Source organism: Cebidichthys violaceus, unplaced genomic scaffold (assembly GCF_023349555.1).
Source record: "Cebidichthys violaceus isolate CVI_PGR_0920_01 unplaced genomic scaffold, fCebVio1.0.p SCAF_7, whole genome shotgun sequence".
Classification (NCBI taxonomy): Eukaryota; Metazoa; Chordata; class Actinopteri; order Perciformes; family Stichaeidae; genus Cebidichthys; species Cebidichthys violaceus.
The window spans coordinates 16157740-16181058 of record NW_027176927.1 but is presented as its reverse complement, the minus strand read 5'-3'; the positions used below and the strand labels follow the sequence as shown (position 1 = coordinate 16181058).

Here is a 23319-nt window from a genome sequence, read left to right as displayed (position 1 = left end):
CAAACAAAATGTCTTCTTTGAAAAGGTACGTATGGTTTATCTATCTAGGTGTCTGCCTCCAACATTGGCTGTTCTTAAAACTATCCAGTTCAACCGAGAGATAGCCAGCTGGTCTCAAACATGTTTAGTAGAGTAATAAATAAAAAAAGACATTTCTAACATTAAAATATATATTCTACATTAAATAATTAACACTTAAAGAGTGTTTGTTGAGGAGATATTTTTTACTATACTTTTGCTTTTTATTACTTTTTTAGAGTTGATGACTTTTTCAACTTGCTGTACAATGACCTTTTTACAACATCCAACATTTGCTGTTCCTAAAATTTGGCAATAAACTTTCAAAGGTAACAAAGATTGCCAGCTGTTTTTTGTAGCATAATAAAAACCCACAGCACAGGAAAATAATGAACATGCTTTTTTATATTCTTACACTCAAAACACACAAAACCTGATGCTCTGAAAATGTTGTTAGACAACACTAGTCGATTATAATTTCATTAGTTTAACACAGTAGAATACACTGTATGTTTCACATTAATAGAAGAATACACTGTTTCATTGACCGGTATGATTCTAATGTGTGTGAGGGTGAATAAATGTGTCCAAGCATGTCAGTTTCTATATCACCAAAGGTCAAAATGAGTCCGTATATTTCTGTCAGATGTTTGGATTGAGGCTTGCCGAGTGTTTGTCAGTCATGCTCTTGCTCCGTCCTAATGATGTATTCCTACTTCTGTGATACAGCCTCAAGTCCGCCTGTCTGTCCGTTGTCTGTCCCGTCCCGTAAGAAAAAAGGAAAAAACAGTCATAGTATAGCCTGTCGAAAAAAGGAAAAAACAGTCATAGTCGAAAAAAAAATTGAAAAACGGTCATAGTATATTATGTCGAAAACAGTCATAGTATAGCCTGTCGAAAACAGTCACAGTATTGCCTGTCGAAAAAATTGAAAAACGGTCATAGTATAGCATGTCGAAAAAGTCAAAAAATGGTCATAGTATATTATGTCGAAAACAGTCATAGAATAGCCTGTCGATAACAGTCATAGTTTTGTCGAAAAAAGTGAAAAACGGTCATAGTATAGCATGTCGAAAAAAGTGAAAAACGGTCATAGTATAGCATGTCGAAAATTTTTTAAAACGGTCATAGTATAGCATGTCGATAACAGTCATAGTATAGCATGTCGAAAAAATTTAAAAACGGTCATAGTATAGCATGTCGAAAAAAGTCAAAAAACAATCATAGTATATTATGCCGAAAACAGTCATAGAATAGCCTGTCGATAACAGTCATAGTATAGCCTGTCGAAAAAAGTGAAAAACGGTCATAGTATAGTCTGTAGAAAAATCTGAAAAACGGTCATAGTATAGCATGTCAAAAAAGTCAAAAAATGGTCATAGTATATTATGTCGAAAACAGTCATAGAATAGCCTGTCGATAACAGTCATAGTATAGCCTGTCGATAACAGTCATAGTATAGCCTGTCGATAACAGTCATAGTATAGCCTGTCGAAAAAAGTGAAAAACGGTCATAGTATAGTATGTCGAAAAAATTCAAAAAACAATCATTGTATATTATGTCGAAAACAGTCATAGAATAGCCTGTCGATAACAGTCATAGTATAGCCTGTCGAAAAAAGTGAAAAACGGTCATAGTATAGTATGTCGAAAAAAGTCAAAAAACAATCATAGTACATTATGTCGAAAACAGTCATAGAATAGCCTGTCAATAACAGTCATAGTATAGCCTGTCGAAAAAAGTGAAAAACGGTCATAGTATAGTCTGTCGAAAAAAGTGAAAAACGGTCATAGTATAGCATGTCGAAAAAGTCAAAAAATGGTCATAGTATATTATGTCGAAAACAGTCATAGAATAGCCTGTCGATAACAGTCATAGAATAGCCTGTCGAAAAAAGTGAAAAACGGTCATAGTATAGTCTGTCGAAAAAAGTGAAAAACGGTCATTGTATATTATGTCGAAAAAGTCAAAAAATGGTCATAGTATATTATGTCGAAAACAGTCATAGAATAGCCTGTCGAAAAAAGTGAAAAACGGTCATAGTATAGTCTGTCGAAAAAAGTGAAAAACGGTCATAGTATAGCATGTCGAAAAAAGTCAAAAAACAATCATAGTATATTATGCCGAAAACAGTCATAGAATAGCCTGTCGATAACAGTCATAGTATAGCCTGTCGAAAAAAGTGAAAAACGGTCAAAGTATAGCATGTCGAAAAAAGTGAAAAACGGTCATAGTCGAAAGAAGTCAAAAAACAATCATAGTATATTATGTCGAAAACAGTCATAGAATAGCCTGTCGATAACAGTCATAGTATAGCCTGTCGAAAAAAGTGAAAGACGGTCATAGTATATTCTGTCGCCCCATATAGGGATTGAAATCGCTATCGCTCGGGTTGCGGTCACGCCGCCATCCGCCTGAGCTGTTCAACACTGTTGTTGTTTGTCGTATTTAGCTCTGCGATTGTGAGTCCACCCTCAAAACCCTTCGCCCCTTATAAGGATTGAATCCTAGTCTCTCAGGTTGCAGCCATTCTGCCATCTGCCTGAGCTATCCCACACCACGTACTTCAATTGTTGTTTGCCGTATTTGACTTTGCGATGGCACGTCCATCCTTAAAACCCTTCGCCCCTGATAAGTATTGAACCCCCAGTCTCTCAGGTTGCAGCCCTTCTGCCATCCACCTGAGCTATTCCACACCAGACAGTTCTATTGTTGTTTGTCGTACTTGACTCTGCGATTGCGCGTCGAAAAACAGTCATAGAATAGCCTGTCGATAACAGTCATAGTATAGCCTGTCGAAAAAAGTGAAAAACTGTCATAGTATAGCTTGTCGAAAAAAGTGAAAAACGGTCATAGTATAGCATGTCGAAAATTTTTTAAAACAGTCATAGTATAGCATGTCGATAACAGTCAAAAAACAATCATAGTATATTATGTCGAAAACAGTCATAGAATAGCCTGTCGAAAAATCAGAAAAACGGTCATAGTATAGTGTGTCGAAAAAGTCAACAAATGGTCATAGTATATTATGTCAAAAACAGTCACAGAATAGCCTGTCGATAACAGTCATAGTATAGCCTGTCGAAAAAATTGAAAAACAGTCATAGTATAGCCTTTCGAAAAAAGTGAAAAACGGTCATAGTATAGTGTGTCGAAAAAGTCAAAAAATGGTCATAGTATATTATGTCGAAAACAGTCATAGAATAGCCTGTCGATAACAGTCATAGTATAGCCTGTCTAAAAAAGTGAAAAACGGTCATAGTATAGCATGTCGAAAAAATTTAAAAACGGTCATAGTATAGCATGTCGAAAAAAGTCAAAAAACAATCATAGTATATTATGTTGAAAACAGTCATAGAATAGCCTGTCGATAACAGTCATAGTACAGCCTGTAGAAAAAAGTGAAAAACGGTCATAGTATAGCATGTCGAAAAAATTTAAAAACGGTCATAGTATAGCATGTCGAAAAAAGTCAAAAAACAATCATAGTATATTATGCCGAAAACAGTCATAGAATAGCCTGTCGATAACAGTCATAGTATAGCCTGTCGAAAAAAGTGAAAAACGGTCAAAGTATAGCCTGTCGACAAATCAGAAAAACGGTCATAGTATAGCATGTCGAAAAAGTCAAAAAAGGGTCATTGTATATTATGCCGAAAACAGTCATAGAATAGCCTGTCGATAACAGTCATAGTATAGCCTGTCGAAAAAAGTGAAAAACGGTCAAAGTATAGCCTGTCGAAAAATCAGAAAAACGGTCATAGTATAGCATGTCAAAAAAGTCAAAAAACAATCATTGTATATTATGTTGAAAACAGTCATAGAATAGCCTGTCGATAACAGTCATAGTACAGCCTGTAGAAAAAAGTGAAAAACGGTCATAGTATAGCATGTCGAAAAAATTTAAAAACGGTCATAGTATAGCATGTCGAAAAAAGTCAAAAAACAATCATAGTATATTATGTCGAAAACAGTCATAGACTAGCCTGTCGATAACAGTCATAGTATAGCCTGTCGACAAATCAGAAAAACGGTCATAGTATAGCATGTCGAAAAAGTCAAAAAAGGGTCATTGTATATTATGTCGAAAACAGTCATAGAATAGCCTGTCGATAACAGTCATAGTATAGCATGTCGAAAATAGTGAAAGACAGTCATAGTATATTCTGTCGCCCCATATAGGGATTGAAATCGCTATCGCTCGGGTTGCGGTAACGCCGCCATCCGCCTGAGCTGTTCAACACAACACACATCTCTTGTTGTTTGTCGTATTTAACTCTGCGATTGTGAGTCCACTCTCAAAACCCTTCACCCCTTATAAGGATCGAACCCTAGTCTCTCAGGTTGCAGCCATTCTGCCATCTGCCTGAGCTATCCCACACCACGTACTTCAATTGTTGTTTGCCGTATTTGACTTTGTGATGGCACGTCCATCCTTAAAACCCTTCACCCCTGATAAGTATTGAACCCCCAGTCTCTCAGGTTGCAGCCCTTTTGGCATGTGCCTGAGCTATTCAAGGACACACACTTCTGTTATTGTTTGTCGTATTTGACTCTGTGATTGCGCGTCCATCCTCAAAACCTGTAGCCCCTTATAAGAATCAAAACCCCAGTCTCTCAGGTTGCAGCCCTTCTGCCATTCACCTGAGCTATTCCACACCAGACAGTTCTATTGTTGTTTGTCGTATTTGACTCTGCGATTGCGCGTCGAAAAACAGTCATAGAATAGCCTGTCGATAACAGTCATAGTATAGCCTGTCGAAAAAAGTGAAAAACGGTCATAGTATAGTATGTCGAAAAAAGTCCAAAAACAATCATTGTATATTATGTCGAAAACAGTCATAGAATAGCCTTTTGATAACAGCCTGTCGAAAAAAGTGAAAAACGGTCATAGTATAGCATGTCGAAAAAAGTCAAAAAACAATCATAGTATATTATGCCGAAAACAGTCATAGAATAGCCTGTCGATAACAGTCATAGCCTGTCGAAAAAAGTGAAAAATGGTCAAAGTATAGCCTGTCGAAAAATCAGAAAAACGGTCATAGTATAGCATGTCAAAAAAGTAAAAAAATGGTCATAGTATATTATGTCGAAAACAGTCATAGAATAGCCTGTCGATAACAGTCATAGTACAGCTTGTCGAAAAAATTTAAAAACGGTCATAGTATAGCATTTCGAAAAAAGCCAAAAAACAATCATAGTATATTATGCCGAAAACAGTCATAGAATAGCCTGTCGATAACAGTCATAGTATAGCCTGTCGAAAAAAGTGAAAAACGGTCAACGTATAGCCTGTCGAAAAGTGAAAAAAACAGTCATAGAAAAGTATGTCTGAAAAAAGTCATAGTAATAATATGTTGGGGTTAAGTGTCTTGCAGAAGGACACATTGACATGAGACTAGTAGAGCAGAAGCCGGGGATTGAACCCACAACCTTATGATTGAAAGGCAGCCTTGCTCTCCACTTATCCACAGACACCAGATGAGAATCACTGGCATAATATTGCTATAAAAAGTCATAGTATAGCATGTAGAAAACAGTCATAGTATAGCCTGTTGAAAAAGTGAAAAACGGTCATAGTATAGCCTGTCGTAAAATGGAAAAAACAGTCATAGTATATTATGTCGAAAAAAATTAAAAAACAGCCTGTCGAAAAAAGGAAAAATGAAATAATCAAATGAAATAATAATACAGATTAAGCTCAGATATTAAGTTACTTGTCAAACAGAAAACGTTTAATCTTCAATCTTCTGTTTTAAAATATCCACCAGTGTGGCTCTGTTTTGTCATCTGTTGTCTCTTAAACAATGGATGTAAGTTTCCCACTAGCACCTGAACGCACCATCCCTGAAGAATGTTTTGTCTGTGAAATAACATGAATCAAGCTTAAGTTCCTTAAATGTAAAAGGTAGCCAGAACACACACACACACACACACACACACACACACACACACACACACACACACACACACACACACACACACACACACACACACACGTAGAAACACATTGTTCTTTGTTTGTGGGTCCCAAATCATTTTACACAAATGTGATAATACTGAGATGTATTCTTTTACCGAAGGTCAGCATCTACCAGCATTTTGGAGCCGTGGGATCAAAGATGTCCGCTCTGCAGCAGCTGTGTAGCCTGCTGCCCTTTAACCCCTGGCACTGGTACAACCTTGGACAGACGTGTCTGCAGCTGCTGGAGAGCGCCAGAACCACAGGTAGGATGGAGTTCACTTCCTGTTTCTTTAAGCACCAATATAACTTAAAAGTAAATTATCCAGGCGAATCGTTGATTCATCGTTTTTTATGGCTATGGTGAATGAACACTGTTGCTCTTTTTCTCAGGCAAGCAGCAAACGCATAGATGATAACTAAATGCTTTGTCCTCATGGTCTGATGTGTTTGCCTCTACTAGGATCGTGTTGGCCAGAGAGGTGTGAGTCCTCAGAAGAGCAGGACGATGGAGGGACTGAGGGACAACAGGAGGAGGCAGCAGAGCTCAGTGAGAACAGAATCTGGCTGAAAGCTTGCGTCTGTTTCATCAGGACGAGGTACAGAGATCCTGATCTCAATGCTTCATATAGTGAAGAAAATATCAGCCAACTTGTTTTCATCTCACAGTATATATTGTAATAGCTGAAAGTCACTGGAAACAGCAGCTGGACCAGATGTTGCGTAAAGCACTGACACTCAACCCTTTTAACTACGAGGACCACCTTCCTAAATATATAAGAAAAAAACAAAACATGAGAAAAATAAATTGTCAGCTGTAATGACCAAAACCAGTATTCTGCTTACCTTCACCCATCACTGCCTTATGAATCCAGATTTAGATTCAAACGTCACTGAAATTATGCTTTGTTTTATTCATGTAAATTACTGAGCATAGTTTTTTTTATTTATTAATCTGACCATTTATTTGGCAGTACCTCCGTGGCCCACTAGATGTCGTTCTGAGGCCCAACAGTGGCCCCTGGCCCAGTGGCTGAGAATAGCTGGTGTAGGCTTAAAAAAAATCAATCTACACCTTATTTTTTAAATAATTATTTTAATCAGTTGTCTCACACATCAGAAGTTCAGCCAGATAATCTGCAAAACATCCACTCAGCGACGATGTAATCTGTGGAGATGTGACAGAGCAAATCTGTAATTTGAGCACTCATTTTAACTGAGTGTTTTATCAAGAGTTTAAATGTGATTCATAGTGTCTGGATGTCTCATCGTCTCTTGTGTCTCCCTCAGACTCCTGCTGAGAATCCTTCGACAGCAGCAGTCCTCCTTCGTGTTGCGGCGCACTGAAAGCACCCTACAAACGACAGATGAGCTGTTACAGAGGCTGAGTCCCAAAGAAACAACCCTGCAGGCTCTCACCGAGGTGAACACTCGCTCCATGTTGTGTCACGGTCTGGATTTCAGGCAGTTTGTGGCCGAGTTAAAGTCAGAGGATAGTTCTTACACATTAGCACACTTTCGGTCTCTCTCTGTTTGAACTCCCAGGTGGTGTCAGAGGACCTAATTCCAGAGAAGATGAGGGAGGACTGCCAGGATGGGGACGGTCTGGCCAGTTTGTGTGTGCAGAGCTTCAGGGAGCGCTGGTGGAACAAGATCCTACTGACCGGTGTGCTAGAGACTGATGGCCGTCAGACACGGACACAGTGCTGACGCTCCAGGGATTCCTGTTTACACAGAAAAGGGACCAAAAGGTCTGTATACATCCCATCAAAACGCAAAAGAAACTGGATGAACTGAAAGCCAGATCAAAGTCCTGCAACAGAAGTGGAAATGCACAAAGACAGTTCAAATGGTAAATTGATGTTGACAATCTCAAAAATACCAAAAAAAAGCACAATATTCAAAAGTATAAATCACATTGTTCACAGTCTGCTCCTATTGGAGCACTGAACCGTGAATCGTTCATTTCAATGCTTCATCCTCTTCATGTGAATGTTCTGCCTAAAATGTCACGTACGCCTTAACATGTTCATATATTAAGAATGATTTTAATAAAAACATTTTTTTCCGAAATATTCTCAAACAAAATGTCTTCTTTGAAAAGGTACGTATGGTTTATCTATCTAGGTGTCTGCCTCCAACATTGGCTGTTCTTAAAACTATCCAGTTCAACCGAGAGATAGCCAGCTGGTCTCAAACATGTTTAGTAGAGTAATAAATAAAAAAAGACATTTCTAACATTAAAATATATATTCTACATTAAATAAACACTTAAAGAGCGTTTGTTGAGGAGATATTTTTTTACGATACTTTTGCTTTTTATTACTTTTTTAGAGTTGATGACTTTTTCAACTTGCTGTACAATGACCTTTTTACAACATCCAACATTTGCTGTTCCTAAAATTTGGCAATAAACTTTCAAAGGTAACAAAGATTGCCGGCTGTTTTTTGTAGCATAATAAAAACCCACAGCACAGGAAAATAATGAACATGCTTTTTTATATTCTTACACTCAAAACACACAAAACCTGATGCTCTGAAAATGTTGTTAGACAACACTAGTCGATTATAATTTCATTAGTTTAACACAGTAGAATACACTGTATGTTTCACATTAATAGAAGAATACACTGTTTCATTGACCGGTATGATTCTAATGTGTGTGAGGGTGAATAAATGTGTCCAAGCATGTCAGTTTCTATATCACCAAAGGTCAAAATGAGTCCGTATATTTCTGTCAGATGTTTGGATTGAGGCTTGCCGAGTGTTTGTCAGTCATGCTCTTGCTCCGTCCTAATGATGTATTCCTACTTCTGTGATACAGCCTCAAGTCCGCCTGTCTGTCCGTCGTCTGTCCCGTCCCGTAAGTGGTGTTGAAGGAGCTGTGGCGAGCCACAGGTCTAGGTCTTTCAGTGCGACTCTGGGTCATCCAGTTTAGTCTTCCCTGCTGGGAGGTGTGGGGCTGTAGATGTAGTATGGCTCCTGTACCTGGTGAAAACAGCTTGGAGTTTGACTGGAGCTGAGGTTTAAGACAAGCTCCCATGGCTGAAGATGTGGACTTTGAACCTGGAGCCTCTGTGGTTGGGTTTGCCTGAAGGGAGGGTTGGTGGTGTCTCTGGGGCTGATCTTGCCTCCTGGTTCCTAGAGAGGACATGTTAGTTTGAAACCCAGATGTCGGTCCTCTTTGGTGGCTTAAAGGGAACCACGGGCCTGTCTTTGCTTGTTTTTGCTGTGTTGTGGAAGGGGGCAGTTCTTTGTGATAATCAGATAGAAAGTTATATTTAAGTGAATAGTGCCATTGACGTCTTTTTGTGTCGAGACCTGCAGCAATCCCTGAAGGCTCTGTCAACCTGTTCCTATTCCTTTGCCAAAAGACAAGACCTTCAGCACCCACATGATGGTGCTCGAGATTAGTCCCGACAGTTGATTGAAAGCTGACGATCCTGTGCTGTCCTCGTGTGGGTGAAGCAGTGTGTACAGGGATAGACTCTGGAGCCCTCGCATGCTTTTCAGATGTCGTGTTGATGGTAAGGCTGGTAAGCTGAGACTGAACATGCGAGACATTGGTCAGGCTGAGAGGGTTTGAGTGACTCTGGATCGGGGCTGCATTCTTCTCCAGAGGTTCCACAGAGGCACCATGCTGCGTGAGGACAGCCCCCACTGCATGCTTTGATTTGCCCACAGACTGAACAAGAGGTTTTGGGTACAGTTGCAGAGGTTCTTCATGCATTTGCGCTTTTGTCTGAGCGTTTTGAGCATTTTGATTCCAAACTTTGTGGCACGTTGTTGTGGTCGGGCTCAATCTCGACTTACTGGCATCAGTGTTAGTGTTTTGAGCTGCATGTAATGTGGTGTAAAGAGGAAGAGTGTGAGGCACAGTGATGAAAGTGACAAAGCCGGGGACTGGTCTAGAGCTGGAGTATAGCCGGAGGAATTCCTGATGGAAAGGTGTGACCCCGCTGCCCTTTACAAGAACAGCAAGACTACGATGGACCTGCCAGGACAGCCAGGAGAAACTGAGGAAACAACACACACACACACACACACACACACACACACACACACACACACACACACACACACACACACACACACACACACACACACAGTATTGATGGTTGAGCCAAACACTAAGAGAAGTCACAAAGGTAAAATGGACACAGACTAGACATGCAAATATGTTAGATATACACTTAGAAGAAGACAAACATTAATTTAACAAGATATGTTTTTTGTGTTCATGTGCATACATACAGTTTATGAATGTGTGTGTGTGTGTGTGTGTGTGTGTGTGTGTGTGTGTACCTGTATGAGCCAGTCAGCACCTCAGTCCAGTCAGTGATGATAAAACTCTCTGTAATGTGACCAGTCAGCTTCCTGCCTGTCTTGGCACAATAGGTTTGTCCATCCACGCTGCGCACTGACAGTTTCTACATAAACACACACACACACACACACACACACACACACACACACACACACACACACACACACACACACACACACACACACACTATTATACAAGTATTCAATAAGTACACGTTTAGTTCTCGGGGAAGCAGACATAAAACACATTTCCTTAGCTATAGGCAGTGAGAAGTTGTGATGTTTGAACGTTTTGTTTGTTAATTGGTACATATATATATATATCGATGTTTTTCAAAAATAGCTGGTGACTGCAGCAGCAAATTAAACTCTTTTAAAGATAAAAGTGCAAAAAATATATATAAATATGTTACATATGGAGATACTACTGTAATGTACTTTACAGGTCACATTGTGTGCTTTCTAACAATGAGTGTTGAATAAAGTCCACTAATGAGTGTACTTATTTAAAATAAAAATGACCTGCGGCACATTTAGATCTCAAATTAAAAATCCCTTTAAGGTCCGGCTCATTGTCTTTATGGTTACATGTATAAGTGGCAGCACTGTATTCTCAAAACGTCCCCTGCTGTTCCAAGCAACAGCCTGCTGAGGGTCAAAGGTCAGCTTGTGAAAGAGAGCTAAAGACAGAAACGTCTAATGAGACGGAGCAGACAGCAGCATGTCCATCACGTACCACACCAGGCTATGGTGCTTCACATGTGCAGAAATGTGTGCTGGGTGGTGCTTCAGCAGGGTGGAGCAAGTGGAGGTTGACTAAATGACACTAATGATGATGGATGGAGGGTTCTAGCTGATGTCACAGCCACCCAAAAAAACCTAATGCTTTGATGCACCTTCTCCTTTATCTTCAACAAGTTGATGCAGTTGAAGACTGATGAAACTTAATTTGGGAAGGCGAAGCAGGAGCTGAATCACCGTCCGGTAAAGATGGAACACAGGAGAACAAAAAGACATCTGCAGGACAGGCTGGCAGAACACAAAAATATCCCATCTGCACAGGGAATTTAAACTACTTTGTGGCGAGACACGATCTGGACTTCCATAACAATAACCCATCCTCACTACAAGCATTTGGCATGGACCACATCCCATCATCCATAGAGAACGGTGGCAGACAGAGGAAACGTAACCAACAGGAAGCCTTTTGGATCTACAAATTAGATTCTACTAAACAGTATTTACTAAGTCGCTCGTTAATTGAGCTATTATCAGCAGTGTGAGGCCTGCAAGGTGGTGTGACGACTAGCACTGTCGCCTCACAGCAAGAGGGGCCTGTGTTCGACTCCAGGGCTGGTCGGGCCTTCTACAGTATGTGGAGTTTGCACGTTCTCCACGTGGCAGCGTGGGTTCTCCACGGGTTCTCCACGGGTTCTCCGGCTTCCTCCCAAAGACATGCAGCTTAGGTTAGTTGATGACTCTAAATTGCGTGATGGTTGTCTGTCAATATATGTCAGCCCTGCGATACTCTGGCAACCTGTCCAGGATGTCATGTTGCCTAATGCCCGGGGGGGGGGGGGTTTAAAACTTTATAAGTTATGATAGGACAAGTAGTTTAAATCTATTTCTGTAATGAGGCCGCAGACAGCAAAATTGATTTCCAACAATTCTCATGAAGTCTGATTATTTCACAAGACCAAATGTTGGTAAAAAACTGAATGTAGCCAAGCTCAGGTGGAGGGAAAGAGGACGATGAACAGACTCACAGGGAAGCTTTTGCTGTCCAGTTTGAGGTCCTGCCACATGTTGACGAACAGGTTCAGGTTGAGATGATCCAGCAGCAGATGAACAGACACATTCCTCTTCCTGCTCGCCTCCAGAAGGTCACAGAGCAGCTCTACATCACTGAATTTGTCCATCACTATGGCCAGGGCCTACACACACACACACACACACACACACACACACACACACACACACACACTACAGCTGTCAATCACTATAGCAAAGACCTGTACAGACAAATATGGCTCACTGGGTTTCTGACTTTTCAGCCCACAAAATCCAATACCAACATTTCTGATCTTCTCTGGCGTGTACAGGCATGCATGTTATGTTCCTTTTTACATGCAGGCACACGCTGAAACACACACACACCATTCCAGCTTTTCTGATGAACTCCCTGACCAGGTCTTTCATGCAGGCCGCCCTGGTGTCGGACTGCAAATAAACCTCAACGTTGGGCTTATCCAGGACAGGCTCAGTCTTTACAGGCTTTACATCTGGAAAGGGACAAACAGATGAGACTGATTACATTGGGCTGACATACAAACGTCTCTACAGGATGTTGCCACTTCAAAAATCAAGAGTTAAAAACACCAGAAAGTTAAGCTGTGGTAGAAGACAAGTCTTTTTTGCTCGGGTCCAAACCTGTCAAAGTAGGATCACGGTCTGTGGACACAGCAGAACGTTGTGTGGCAGACTGGGACCCAGCAAACAAGCTCCCCAGCTCTTTATCGCCATCATCAGAAGCACCAGGATCAGCTGGGTAAAAAAACAAAACCTTGCATCAAGCTATGTTGAATAAAACGTGAAGCAACCAGCAATAATTCTCTTTTATATCTAATCAGAAACTGTTTATTACCAAGTAAGTTACACATACAAGGAAATTGGCTCGGGGGATTTGATGCGTAACTGTAAAACACAGTGCAAAAGTATGACATCATTTCAAATATGAAAATGTATCTCAGGCTATATCTTGTGTTTTCAAACAATTGACAGCAACGAGCAGGCCAAAATACACGACTATCTAAAAACAAACATTTACAACCTGTGATGCCATCCCTCCCGTTTTCCAGGATGTAAGTCTTCTCCGGCGCCGACAGAAAGTCCACCTCTCCCTCAGCGTTCAACACCTCGTGGTATCCCTCTAAACCACGGCTGAGCAGGGAGTCCACTGCCAGCCGAGCGCTCTCGTTGTGGCTCAAGTCCAATGCGGGTCTGCCGGCTATGAAGTCGTAGCAAGAGGAGGAAGGGATGCGGAGGTCTTGAACCCGTCGCCTCACCTTCCCCTGAGGTTTTGACCTCCTGTACAACAGTACAGACACACCGCTGGTCTCCATGGATGATGCTAGTCTCCTTTACTGTAGTTTGGTTCGTAAGAAGTAAAATGATCAGACAGAGTCAGTTCAACCACAAGCAGGGACCATGTAACAGCTGTGCCTGATCCTCAAAGCTGGGGTGAGAGAGTGACATTAATGAGAGACCTGCTGGTTGAAGCACATAGAAAGGTTAAGAGAAAATGGTGGACCCGCCCCTGCTTAGGGCAAGACGGTTTCACAAGTGATGAGAGCTGACAGGTGAGAGAAAAAGTTATGCAAGTAGAACTGCGTCCATGAAAACATGTCCATGTATAAATGCAGCAAATACTGATTCATAGGTGTAGTGGAAATTAAAGTATTTCCTTGTGAGAGATCTAAAAAGTATCTCAAGCCTTCTGTCTTTTAAGGATTTATTACAGGATAAGATATAGAAAAATTATAAAATAGTGAACAGATTAATTAACAGATTAATCGTGGCCTATGGATGTTTATATAAATCAGGTAACCATCTGTTCTCTGTAAGGCCCTATCAAATGGAAGTTGCCCCCCTTTGTTCCCATGAGCCTGTTTATCCAAAGGCCAAAGTTCAAACTAGACAGAAAACACATGATCAACGAATCTAAGTAGGAAATAATCATTAGAAGTTACATGAAACCAATTTTCCCCCGACAATAGGCAAGTTCTTGCCAATATGAGAGATGTAATATTTGGCTTTAAGACATACTCCTACGAGGCACCGTGTGTGTTTCTGGTCGTTGATCGAGAGCGACGGAACACAAAACGATCGACTTATTTAGCCTTTTTCCTTTCAGGGCCTGAGAGTGATTTAGAGCAGGTTAGGACGGATAAATGACGGGTGGAGGGAAAGACAGGAATGAGTGACAGGAATGGAGACGGCTGTCATTTCAGCTCATGTCAAACAACACCTGGATGATTAAAGGAACCAAAGCCTGAGACAGACACGTTCCAGACACACCCAGTGAGCAGCACAAGCACACAGATCCTCAACTGGAGTTTTAAAGTAAGAACACTTCAGATCGGCGTCTGAAATATAATATAAAATAAGACAAATTGCCTTTTGTCTTGACATCAGCAGACACACAGACCATCAACACTCTGAAACAAACTCACTCCCCAAAACATCCAATCAAAACATACCTCTAATCTAAATGTGCATATTTCATGTTGTCTGTTTGGAATACTCCATCTATGGATTCTGTTTCTAGGAAAACAACACCTGGACCTCCTTACCTGCATACAGATGTGTAAGTTACCGTTCTCATTCATTTTAAAAGTACATTTGAATCGATACAAAAAAAGAGTTTTTGAGGGGCTGCATTACAACTCAATGACTGCTACGATCACTGTCCAATACCAGAGGTAGAAACACAAAGCTGAACGCATGTAGATTTAAAAGGCACAATGAAACAGAAGGTTGAATCAGGATTGTTAAAAACTTTTTTTATCAAAACCAGGGATTAAATAAGAGAAATCATATCAACTTAATGGAAATACAAATTCTAAAATGAGGCAGCAGTGCAAATACTTACAAAAAATGACGACCATGAATATAAATTGTACAACTGAACTGGTGGGTAGTACAATAACAAATGCAGAGACGTAATTAACAGCTTGTCTGTAGTACAGTTAGATGTTCCTTACTGCGCTGTAGACACTGTAGAACAGACGTTTCATCATACAGTTAACAGACCAGACATAGTACCTGAATATTGTGTGTTGCGTCAGATTGTCCCGCGATCACACGGAGTAACGTTCCCCGGCTACAGTCGGACTGCAAGGACACAACATCGTCTGGAGTGGCCAGATGACCAGTAAAATAAACCGTTGTTGCTTGTAGCGGTATTATCAGAGAACCCACCGATGAATGACAGATGGACAGATAGCAGCTAGCCTGTGCGCTCCTCAGTCTGAGTCATTGTTTCTGCCGCTCTAGCTCCCTTGAGAAAAGAATTATGTTTCTGTGACGCTGTGACGGCACAGAGCCGTCGGTGGTCCCTGGGAGACAGAGGACAGTGTGTGGACAGACTGCGAGGACGCAGCGCTGCCCTCTCTGGCTCTGACCGCCAGCTTCTGTCTCAGCTCTCGGATTTCCTTCAGCAGTTGTCTCTCGCCGCTGTCCAGCTGGGCCCGGCCTCGGTCCAGAGAAACTGTCAGAGAATAAAAGTGTTTACACAGATAATCAAGATAAAAGGTGGTCATGTTTCTGGTCCGGGGAATTCTATGCTGCTGGACAGTTTAATGATTAATAGTGTCATATTTTAATTGTTATATTTTGTGAGTCAAATCTGAATCTGCGACGTAATCAGAGACATTTCTCTGTCAGGGAAATGTAGTACTACAATGTTTTCCTCTGAAGTAGAAGTATACGGAAAGTGGAAGGCTATACAGCTGAGTTGCATATTTTGAAGTTTTTGGGGGGCCTTTGTGAGTTATTTCGGGGTATAATAATTTAGAATAGTAACAGAATTAAATATGTTTCAGTCTGGTGTTCTTTCCCGTTGTTTCTCTCCGTGAGTAGCCCAGACTCGGGTGTGTGAAGCAACGACTGTACGTCTCGACAGGTGTGTTGCTCAGCAACACCGCGGGCCAAGCATTCAACTTCTACAATGACTTACAGTTGGTGGAGGTGCTTTCTGAAGGGGAACGGCTGTTCAGACACACCATGTTGGCACTGGGTCGTTGAGGCGGTCCTGTGGTTGAACAAAGTGATGTTATCGCCGTCTGACACTAAGCAAACACTGTAATATTAGCTCCGCGATGCAACGGACCGGTCAGCTCAAAGACCACGAACAGAACTGGTGTCCGTGTGGAGTAGTACCTGTGTCTGCTGAAGACGGGGGCTGCTGCTGCTGTAACTGGGCTCTGGAACTCATTACTTCATCCCACTGCAAATCAACAAGTATTCATCGTCTGATTGATCAGTGATGTTGTCATATTTATCGTATTTCAGACATTCAGATATGATGTTTCTAAGTGACGAACACAAACATCAATATTTTCTTCTGTTATACCAATTTTAGAATAACAAGACAGACCTTAACATATGTCATAGTAATCATACATACATACACAAGCCAACATGTCATGTAAATTGTCGCGTTGACTCTTGTTCTTCTCACCTTCCTTCCTGCCACATCTCTCATGGTGTCAGTCAGTCTCTCCTCCTCTGCCAGGGTTTGCCTGTGAAGCTCTGCCAGTTTCTCCCTCTTCCTCTCCTGCTCGGCGTCGACCTGCTGCAGGCGCTCCGCCACCTCCCTCTGCCAGCGCGACTCCAAGCCCAGTTGGCACGCCTCCGCCATGGACTCCTCCAGGGCCTGTGTGTGTGTGTGTGTGTGTGTGTGTGTGTGTGTGTGTGTGTGTGTGTGTGTGTGTGCGTGCGTGTGTGTGTGTGAAAGTTATAAAATCACTGGTATTTGTGTCAAAATCAGAGTTTGTGCGTCTTCCATAGTTTCTTGTAAAGTCAGACGAAGTGCATCAGGATTGTGTGCTGACGTATGACGGTAATATTACACTGACTCCATATTGGAATGCGTCACCCACCTCCATGTTTGTCTCTGTGCAGTGTAGCAGCTCTGTGTAGCTCTCTTCCTCCTTTTCGGCCCTCCTCATCCTCATCTCCACCTCCCCCTCGACCTCCCGCCCCATGCGCTCCTGCTCCTTAAACATGTGCTGAGGGAAACGGTCATGGAAGAAACTAATTAACACTTGTTACAACAATGAAGAGGTTGAAAGTGAGGTTATTACACGGTGGGAATTCACTGTGATTATTACATGAAAACTTAAGAGGCCGAGTTGTGATTGTTGTCAGCCATTTTGATATATTTAATGTTTAAAGCACATTTTATACCTCCAGGTGTTTCAACAGCAAAATGTGTTGTAGGTTTAAGCGCCTCATCATTGGGAAGAGAAAAAAGGAGGGAGTAGAATGAATCAAAAGAGGACGTCGTGAGAGAGGAGGGAGGGTTTAATGCAAGCAGTTTGTCACCTGTTCAAGTCGCCTCCTCTGAGCCTCCAGCTCCATCTGTCGGACCTCTAGATTCTGGACTGCTGCAGCTGTTTCTCGCTCCCGGAGATCCATCTGTTGCACAACATACAGGTTGCTGTTGGGTTAGTGCTCAAACATGGAAGGTATTAAGTCCACAAGACAGATTCTTTGGTAGAAGTTAACTAATAGAGACAAGCGTGTTAATGTGTTCAGCGTAGGGTGGGATCTCTGCTATGGCCTATGTGGGCTCCTTTCTATAAAAAGACCACTTTAAATCTTAACCATCGGGTTACCTTTCTACTGATCTCCTGATCTAGTCTTTGGACCTGTGAGGCTCTCAGGTCCTGTTGGTGTTTGAGGAAACGTCTTTTGGTTGCATCCAGCAGCTGTAACTCCTTCACCTTCAGCTCTCTCTTCATGGCTGCCAACCTGCAGAGGACAGAGTAGTGTCAGCAGCCCACTCTGCTGAATATCATTGTTCTTTTTCCCCCTCATAACAATGAGAGGCGCGTGTCTCTCGTGCTTTTACTTTGCCCTCTGCTGTGTTAGTTTTTCCTCTTCTTGTGCCAGGATGTTTCTGCGCTGTTCCTCTGCCTTCTGCAGCAGCTCCTGTTTTCAAATCAGTCAAAATATTGAATTCACTGAATTTCCATCAACTATGCGAGCGACATGCTATGCTTAAAATGAATTTTGAATAACAATATCTACCTGTTGTGCATAATAGGCCTCCTCTTCAGCCTGGCGACGCACAAAATCTGTGTGCAGGGCCGACACCTCCTGCCTGGTGAGACACAGACACACAATTCATCTGCTGCATATGTTCTCACTCATGACTTTAATGTGCATTATCCAAGACTCTTTCTAGCTAATTAAATATACATGTCTGCTCATATTAACACCGTTTCATTTCACCTCTCACGGAGATACTCCACCTCCTGCAGTCGTATCTTCTCCCTCTCTCGGCTCTGGTATTCGATGATGAATTCCGGGTAGTGGTTGAACACGGGGTACTGGCCATTGGTCAGCGGCGTTAAGTCAGAGAGCATATTCCTGGGATGGATGTCAGCTGGAGTGCCGCCCATGAGCCGGTACGCTTCTTTTATCATAGCTCCCAAATCCAGATTGTTACGGTGGTGGAAAAAATACTGAAAGGAAAAAGAAGGGGGGTCAATTTGATGGAGCAGGAGCGAAAGACACAATCACTGACTTATTATGGGTCTGACTTTTACCTCAAAGTCCTGTTTCTGGGAGCAGAGCAGCAGAGGCTCTCGGCAGCAGGTGACGTAGGCCACGCAGGCCATGAGCAGGAACGACGGATGGTTGGAGAAGATGTTGTCGAAGAGTCGGAGCCACTCGTCGCGGGTCAAAACCTCAGAGAACAGGGTCTCCAGCAGGGGCCACACATAGAGCTGAGACAGATATAGAGATGCACAATAAAGTCTCTACATCACATGGGTGTGAAAGCTGTGTGCGGAGGTCCAGGACGGCGGTCCGATCACCCGTCTCCTCCGGATGTGTGCGGCCGTGCCTCTGCGGTTACCTGTGAGGTGATGCCACAGTCCACCAGGTGCTGCAGCAGCTCCTTGTCATGATGAGCCAGAACGTTCTCCGCCATGCTCAGGATGTTCAGAGGAGGGTTGGGGAAGTACTCAAACCAGTGTTGACCCCAATTCACTGTGCAACCAAACATCCAAGTAATCAGTAGACTGGTAGTACATTGACAGTGCCTCAACACATTCAGATGTCTGATAAACAGAGACAAAACTGAAAAACTTGAGATAAGTTTGAGAATTAAAATGGTTCCAAATGTGTGAATGCACACACTGAAGCAGTGCTGTTTGGATTAAATGCTTATGAATGTAGCAGTGCTACTCTCTACACATGAAACGGGTACAAAGCTTTAGTTATTATGAGCAATTTGATGCTCTACACTGGACAGCTTTCAAATGTGTGTAATATACATTTAATACGGTTTCATAATGTTGTGCCTTCCATAATAACCATGAAGTACCTATAACAGTGGCCACCACCTCAAAGCACAGCATTGGGTTGTTCTGGAAGAGCTTGACAAAAGGGAAGGCTACTAGGGGAAGGTACTCCACCTCTCCAAAGATGGCCGCCCAGTGAGCTAAGGCAGACAAAACCCTGTTGAGTAGAAGAAGTGATTACAAAAATTAAATACTTAATATATTTTTTTAGAGTTGCAATTGTGTGTGTGTGAGTGAGTGGTTACCTCTGTAGGCCCCTCTGTAACTTGTGACTTTTGATGGGGTACTTCTCATGCAGAGCGAGGTAGGCTGAATGCAGCCCTTTGTCAGTCAGACTGCTGTACGCTGCATGGTTCTCTGGGAGACACAACAAAGACCGCCACACGAACATCCTGCCATGTGGACACAAAAGTGAATCGTGTGAATCCGACCACACAAACCAGTGTTAAGAGTTGTCATGCATTTGTCAGTCATAAAATAAATGCATGAATCCCTGTGAAGGTAATCTTTACCTGTATTTAGCAGGATACTCTCCAAATGCCTTGAGCATAGACACCAGCCTCTTCTTATTTAGACCAGCAGGAAGTTCATTCTGTTGATCGACACAAAGGGGTAACACTCCATCAGATTACACACTTTAGTCCACTTCGTCCAGTCAGGGGGAGGGAATGCTTTGTGTGTATTTATAGCGGAGCATCTCTATAGTCAATCACATCAATCTATAAAAAATAAAACCCTGTGTATTAAGACATTGGTGTGTGTGTGTTGCTCCCACCTCTTTATCCTCAGCTGTAGACCCAACGGGGGGTCTGAGTGTCTTCACATGTGTACGCCTACCCGAGCTCTTGGCTGGTCTCTGAACGACCTCTGACCTGACCTGGACCTTTAGGTTAGACAAGTCCTGATCAGCTCCACCGCCAGAGACGACTGCCACCTGGGAGGAAGGAGGCTGAGGGGCACAGACACACACACACACACACACACACACACACACACACACACACACACACACACACAATATGAATACATACACAGATCAATTGATATTATCAAAAAACGAGAAGGCTCTTGAACCTTGTACATCTTTGTGCCGTTATCCTAGCGGACTGTCACCTTGTTTAGTTCCTGTGTGAGACTCTGAACACTGTAGACGTTTATGCTTCCATTATCCATGATGGCCACAACATGTCTGCCGTTGGGGCTGACCGTCACTGTGGTGATGGCGTCTTCGTGGGAACCCATGTGGAAAAGCAGCTTGCAAGTGTGAATGTTGATGAAGCGCAGAACGCCGTCCTGACTCAATACACCCAGTGTCTGCAGAGAGGAATAAAAAAACAAAGTCAAAGTCAGAGGGGTACACAAGCAGAAAAGTCAACATGTTAAACACATGCATACAGAGATACAGAAGCCGACTATAGGCTCATTAACATGCACAGATAAGCAGGTGGTGAACAAGATGTCTACAATAGAAACAAACACGATCCCATAGCAGGAGCACAGAGAAGATGAGAGACACGTCCTGCAGTCTGTGTACCTGACTGGCTCCTCCGTCAAAACTGTCGGGCAGGAATTCAAGCTGTCGGACGGTTCGGACCTGCGTGGGCATCTGAATCACCCTAATCAGCTGTTTGCTGTCCAGACACCACAGGTGCAGCAGGTTGGAGCGCCCCCCAGCAGCAAGGCTCTTACCATCACTGCCAACACAAGTCTGGTATCAGCATTCGATGAAGCCTTCTGATACACATTACATTTTATTGTGCTCATGAAGTGTTTAGAGGTCAAGCAGTGTGGGAAATAAAGTCACGAAGAACTACGCTGGAGAACTACATAATCAACGAGCTAGTTAGCGGTCGTGATGCAGGAGACCCAAACCGTGTAACCGCGAAGGCCTTGTAGGAGATTTTGGGTCCGCAGTCGGGGACCGGGAGCTGGTATTTGCAGAACAGCGTGTCGCTCTCCCAAGCAAAGATGGAGTCATCACTGAAGCAGCTGAGAATGGTGTTACTCAGAGGCAGGAAGAACACCTGCAAAACAAACAACAGTGTAGAATGACCATGACAACGAAAAGGAAGAACAAATTTAAGGCATACCGTTAATGTACCAGACATATCCTGAAGCAGCAATAGCTTGAAATGAACCAAAAACCTAAATCCCTATCTGACGGACATGATTACCTTCATGATGTGACCAAACATCAATTTGTAAATGTTGCTCTTTTATTGGCATGTTTACCCTCTGAATGCCAACAGACTGTCGGATGTTGAGCTTCCTCTTCCTCTGGAAGGTGTCCAGGTCCCAGAGCTGAGCCGTGTCCATGGACGTGGTGATGGCGTAGCGACCCGAGCTGTGGACAGAGATGGAGGAAACGGCCCCCTCGTGACCCCGCATCCAGCTGACCAGCTGCTTTGTGTCTGAAAGAAACAACCCAACAACAACAACAAGCGTCATTGAAACTTAACTTGTTTGGGAAAAAGTCCTGAGAGCTTAAAAACAGAGCACATCTCTGAAAATCACTATGTGACCACACTACCTTTGTCAAAGCACTTGATGGTGTAGTCAGCCAGAGCCACAAGGAACTCGGTGGTCCTGCGAAGGCTGAATGCCAGGGCGGTGCAGGCCTGGCCCGTCTTCTGCACCAGACGAAATCTGAGAAACAATGAAAAACACAAGATCACAGAAATGTGAAAGCACCATCTGCTCCATATAGAGAGGAAGATACATGTATTGTTTTAACATAATCATGTCATTGTAGGTTTAAAGAAAAATCAAGTAGAAGATAGAAGTGTGCAAGTAGATGTATCATGTAACTAACTGTAATGGGACTTTTGAGCACAGTCAGTCACCTGTTTCTACTGATGTCAAACACATAGATGTTGCCATGGTGGTCTCCGGCCAGGAAGGAGTCTCCCGTGGTGTCAAAGGCGACGTGGAGGAAACGCACCGTCTTGGCCTGCTGAGCAGTGCGGACCACCGTCACGAGCACACTGAGGGGAGACACCGTCACGCTGTATTAAAAAGGTTTAACGCGCACACTCAGACAGGTCGCAGGTGAAGCGCTTCAGTGAGTCACGGCTGCCCTCTAGCGGCTAAAATACACTCTGAAAAAAAAAAAAAGTGTCTGAACAACAACAACAACAACAAATCTTAAGAAGCAGCCACTGTGAATAAACAATACAACGTTACAGCTTATGACATGATAAGTAGAGTGATTCAAGTGTTTACAGGTCAGACTCGTGAGAATGGACGAATGCAACAAGTGTGACTGAACTTGTATGCAGTCAAAGCAGCTAGCTACCTTTCACTGTGACGTTAGGCTGAGAAGTTTATGTTACAAATACATTTGACTATAAAACACGAGTCCAGGTGATCGTGTGACTCCACGCAGCGTCAGGTGGTCATGACATCGACCTACCTCTTGCCCGGTGCTGGTTTTCGATGCCAGACTTTCCCCTCCTCTTTGTTTCCGATGTCCGTCACCTCCATCTTACAGACGTCTTTAGAAACACATGTATGAAACAGAAGACTGTCCGTACCCTCCGTACGTAACTTAGTGTCACTGCCCCGGTAACATTGCTAGCTAACGGGCTAAGATTAGTCGGCTAATCTCTTTAAAGGCGGAGCAAACAGCGCGAAATTTGAAAGAGCCTCATTCAGTAGCGTTATATTTAGTTTTAAGTTAAGCGCAGCGCCGTTTAACTTTAGTCACAGCTCAACAGACCCGGTCCCGTAGAGGATTATCACACTTTATGGTAGCAGTTCTCTTCCACTTCAGTTTCAGGGGATTTTTTGCTTGTTTTAAGGACGGTTATTTTGTCGCTGAAAATTGACGTAGAGGTAAACAGAGGGGTGCATTATGGGAGTTGTAGTTCAAATTGTTTTGACTAAATTACTTAACTATGATAACTAAGACCTACAGA

At 42.6% G+C, this 23319-nt stretch overlaps 3 protein-coding genes across 3 annotated transcripts; 1 reads left to right on the top strand and 2 right to left on the bottom strand.

Moving 5' to 3' along the window:
• Positions 1–6096: 6096 nt before the first annotated feature.
• On the top strand, positions 6097–8054 carry LOC137891269 (uncharacterized protein C8orf76-like). The gene is made up of 4 exons (XM_068735803.1): positions 6097–6247; positions 6445–6580; positions 7272–7404; positions 7527–8054. Exons 1-4 carry the CDS (start codon positions 6142–6144, stop codon positions 7689–7691), a joined length of 540 nt encoding a protein of 179 aa, XP_068591904.1. The 5' UTR covers positions 6097–6141; the 3' UTR covers positions 7692–8054.
• Positions 8055–8298: 244 nt separating this feature from the next.
• Positions 8299–14395, bottom strand: LOC137891343 (protein FAM83A-like). Its single transcript, XM_068735906.1, has 6 exons — positions 13138–14395; positions 12738–12851; positions 12465–12589; positions 12074–12241; positions 10287–10411; positions 8299–9997 (listed from the first exon to the last, which is right to left on the bottom strand). Exons 1-6 carry the CDS (start codon positions 13427–13429, stop codon positions 8719–8721), a joined length of 2103 nt encoding a protein of 700 aa, XP_068592007.1. The 5' UTR covers positions 13430–14395; the 3' UTR covers positions 8299–8718.
• Positions 14396–14527: 132 nt separating this feature from the next.
• On the bottom strand, positions 14528–23184 carry tbc1d31 (TBC1 domain family, member 31). The gene is made up of 23 exons (XM_068735904.1): positions 22815–23184; positions 22246–22386; positions 21933–22048; positions 21635–21813; positions 21275–21426; positions 20937–21096; positions 20516–20716; positions 20178–20351; positions 19915–19994; positions 19648–19794; positions 19426–19559; positions 18955–19088; positions 18644–18823; positions 18327–18559; positions 18123–18195; positions 17944–18023; positions 17708–17843; positions 17415–17507; positions 16970–17098; positions 16549–16743; positions 16248–16314; positions 16045–16119; positions 14528–15576 (listed from the first exon to the last, which is right to left on the bottom strand). Exons 1-23 carry the CDS (start codon positions 22883–22885, stop codon positions 15380–15382), a joined length of 3147 nt encoding a protein of 1048 aa, XP_068592005.1. The 5' UTR covers positions 22886–23184; the 3' UTR covers positions 14528–15379.
• Positions 23185–23319: the final 135 nt, after the last annotated feature.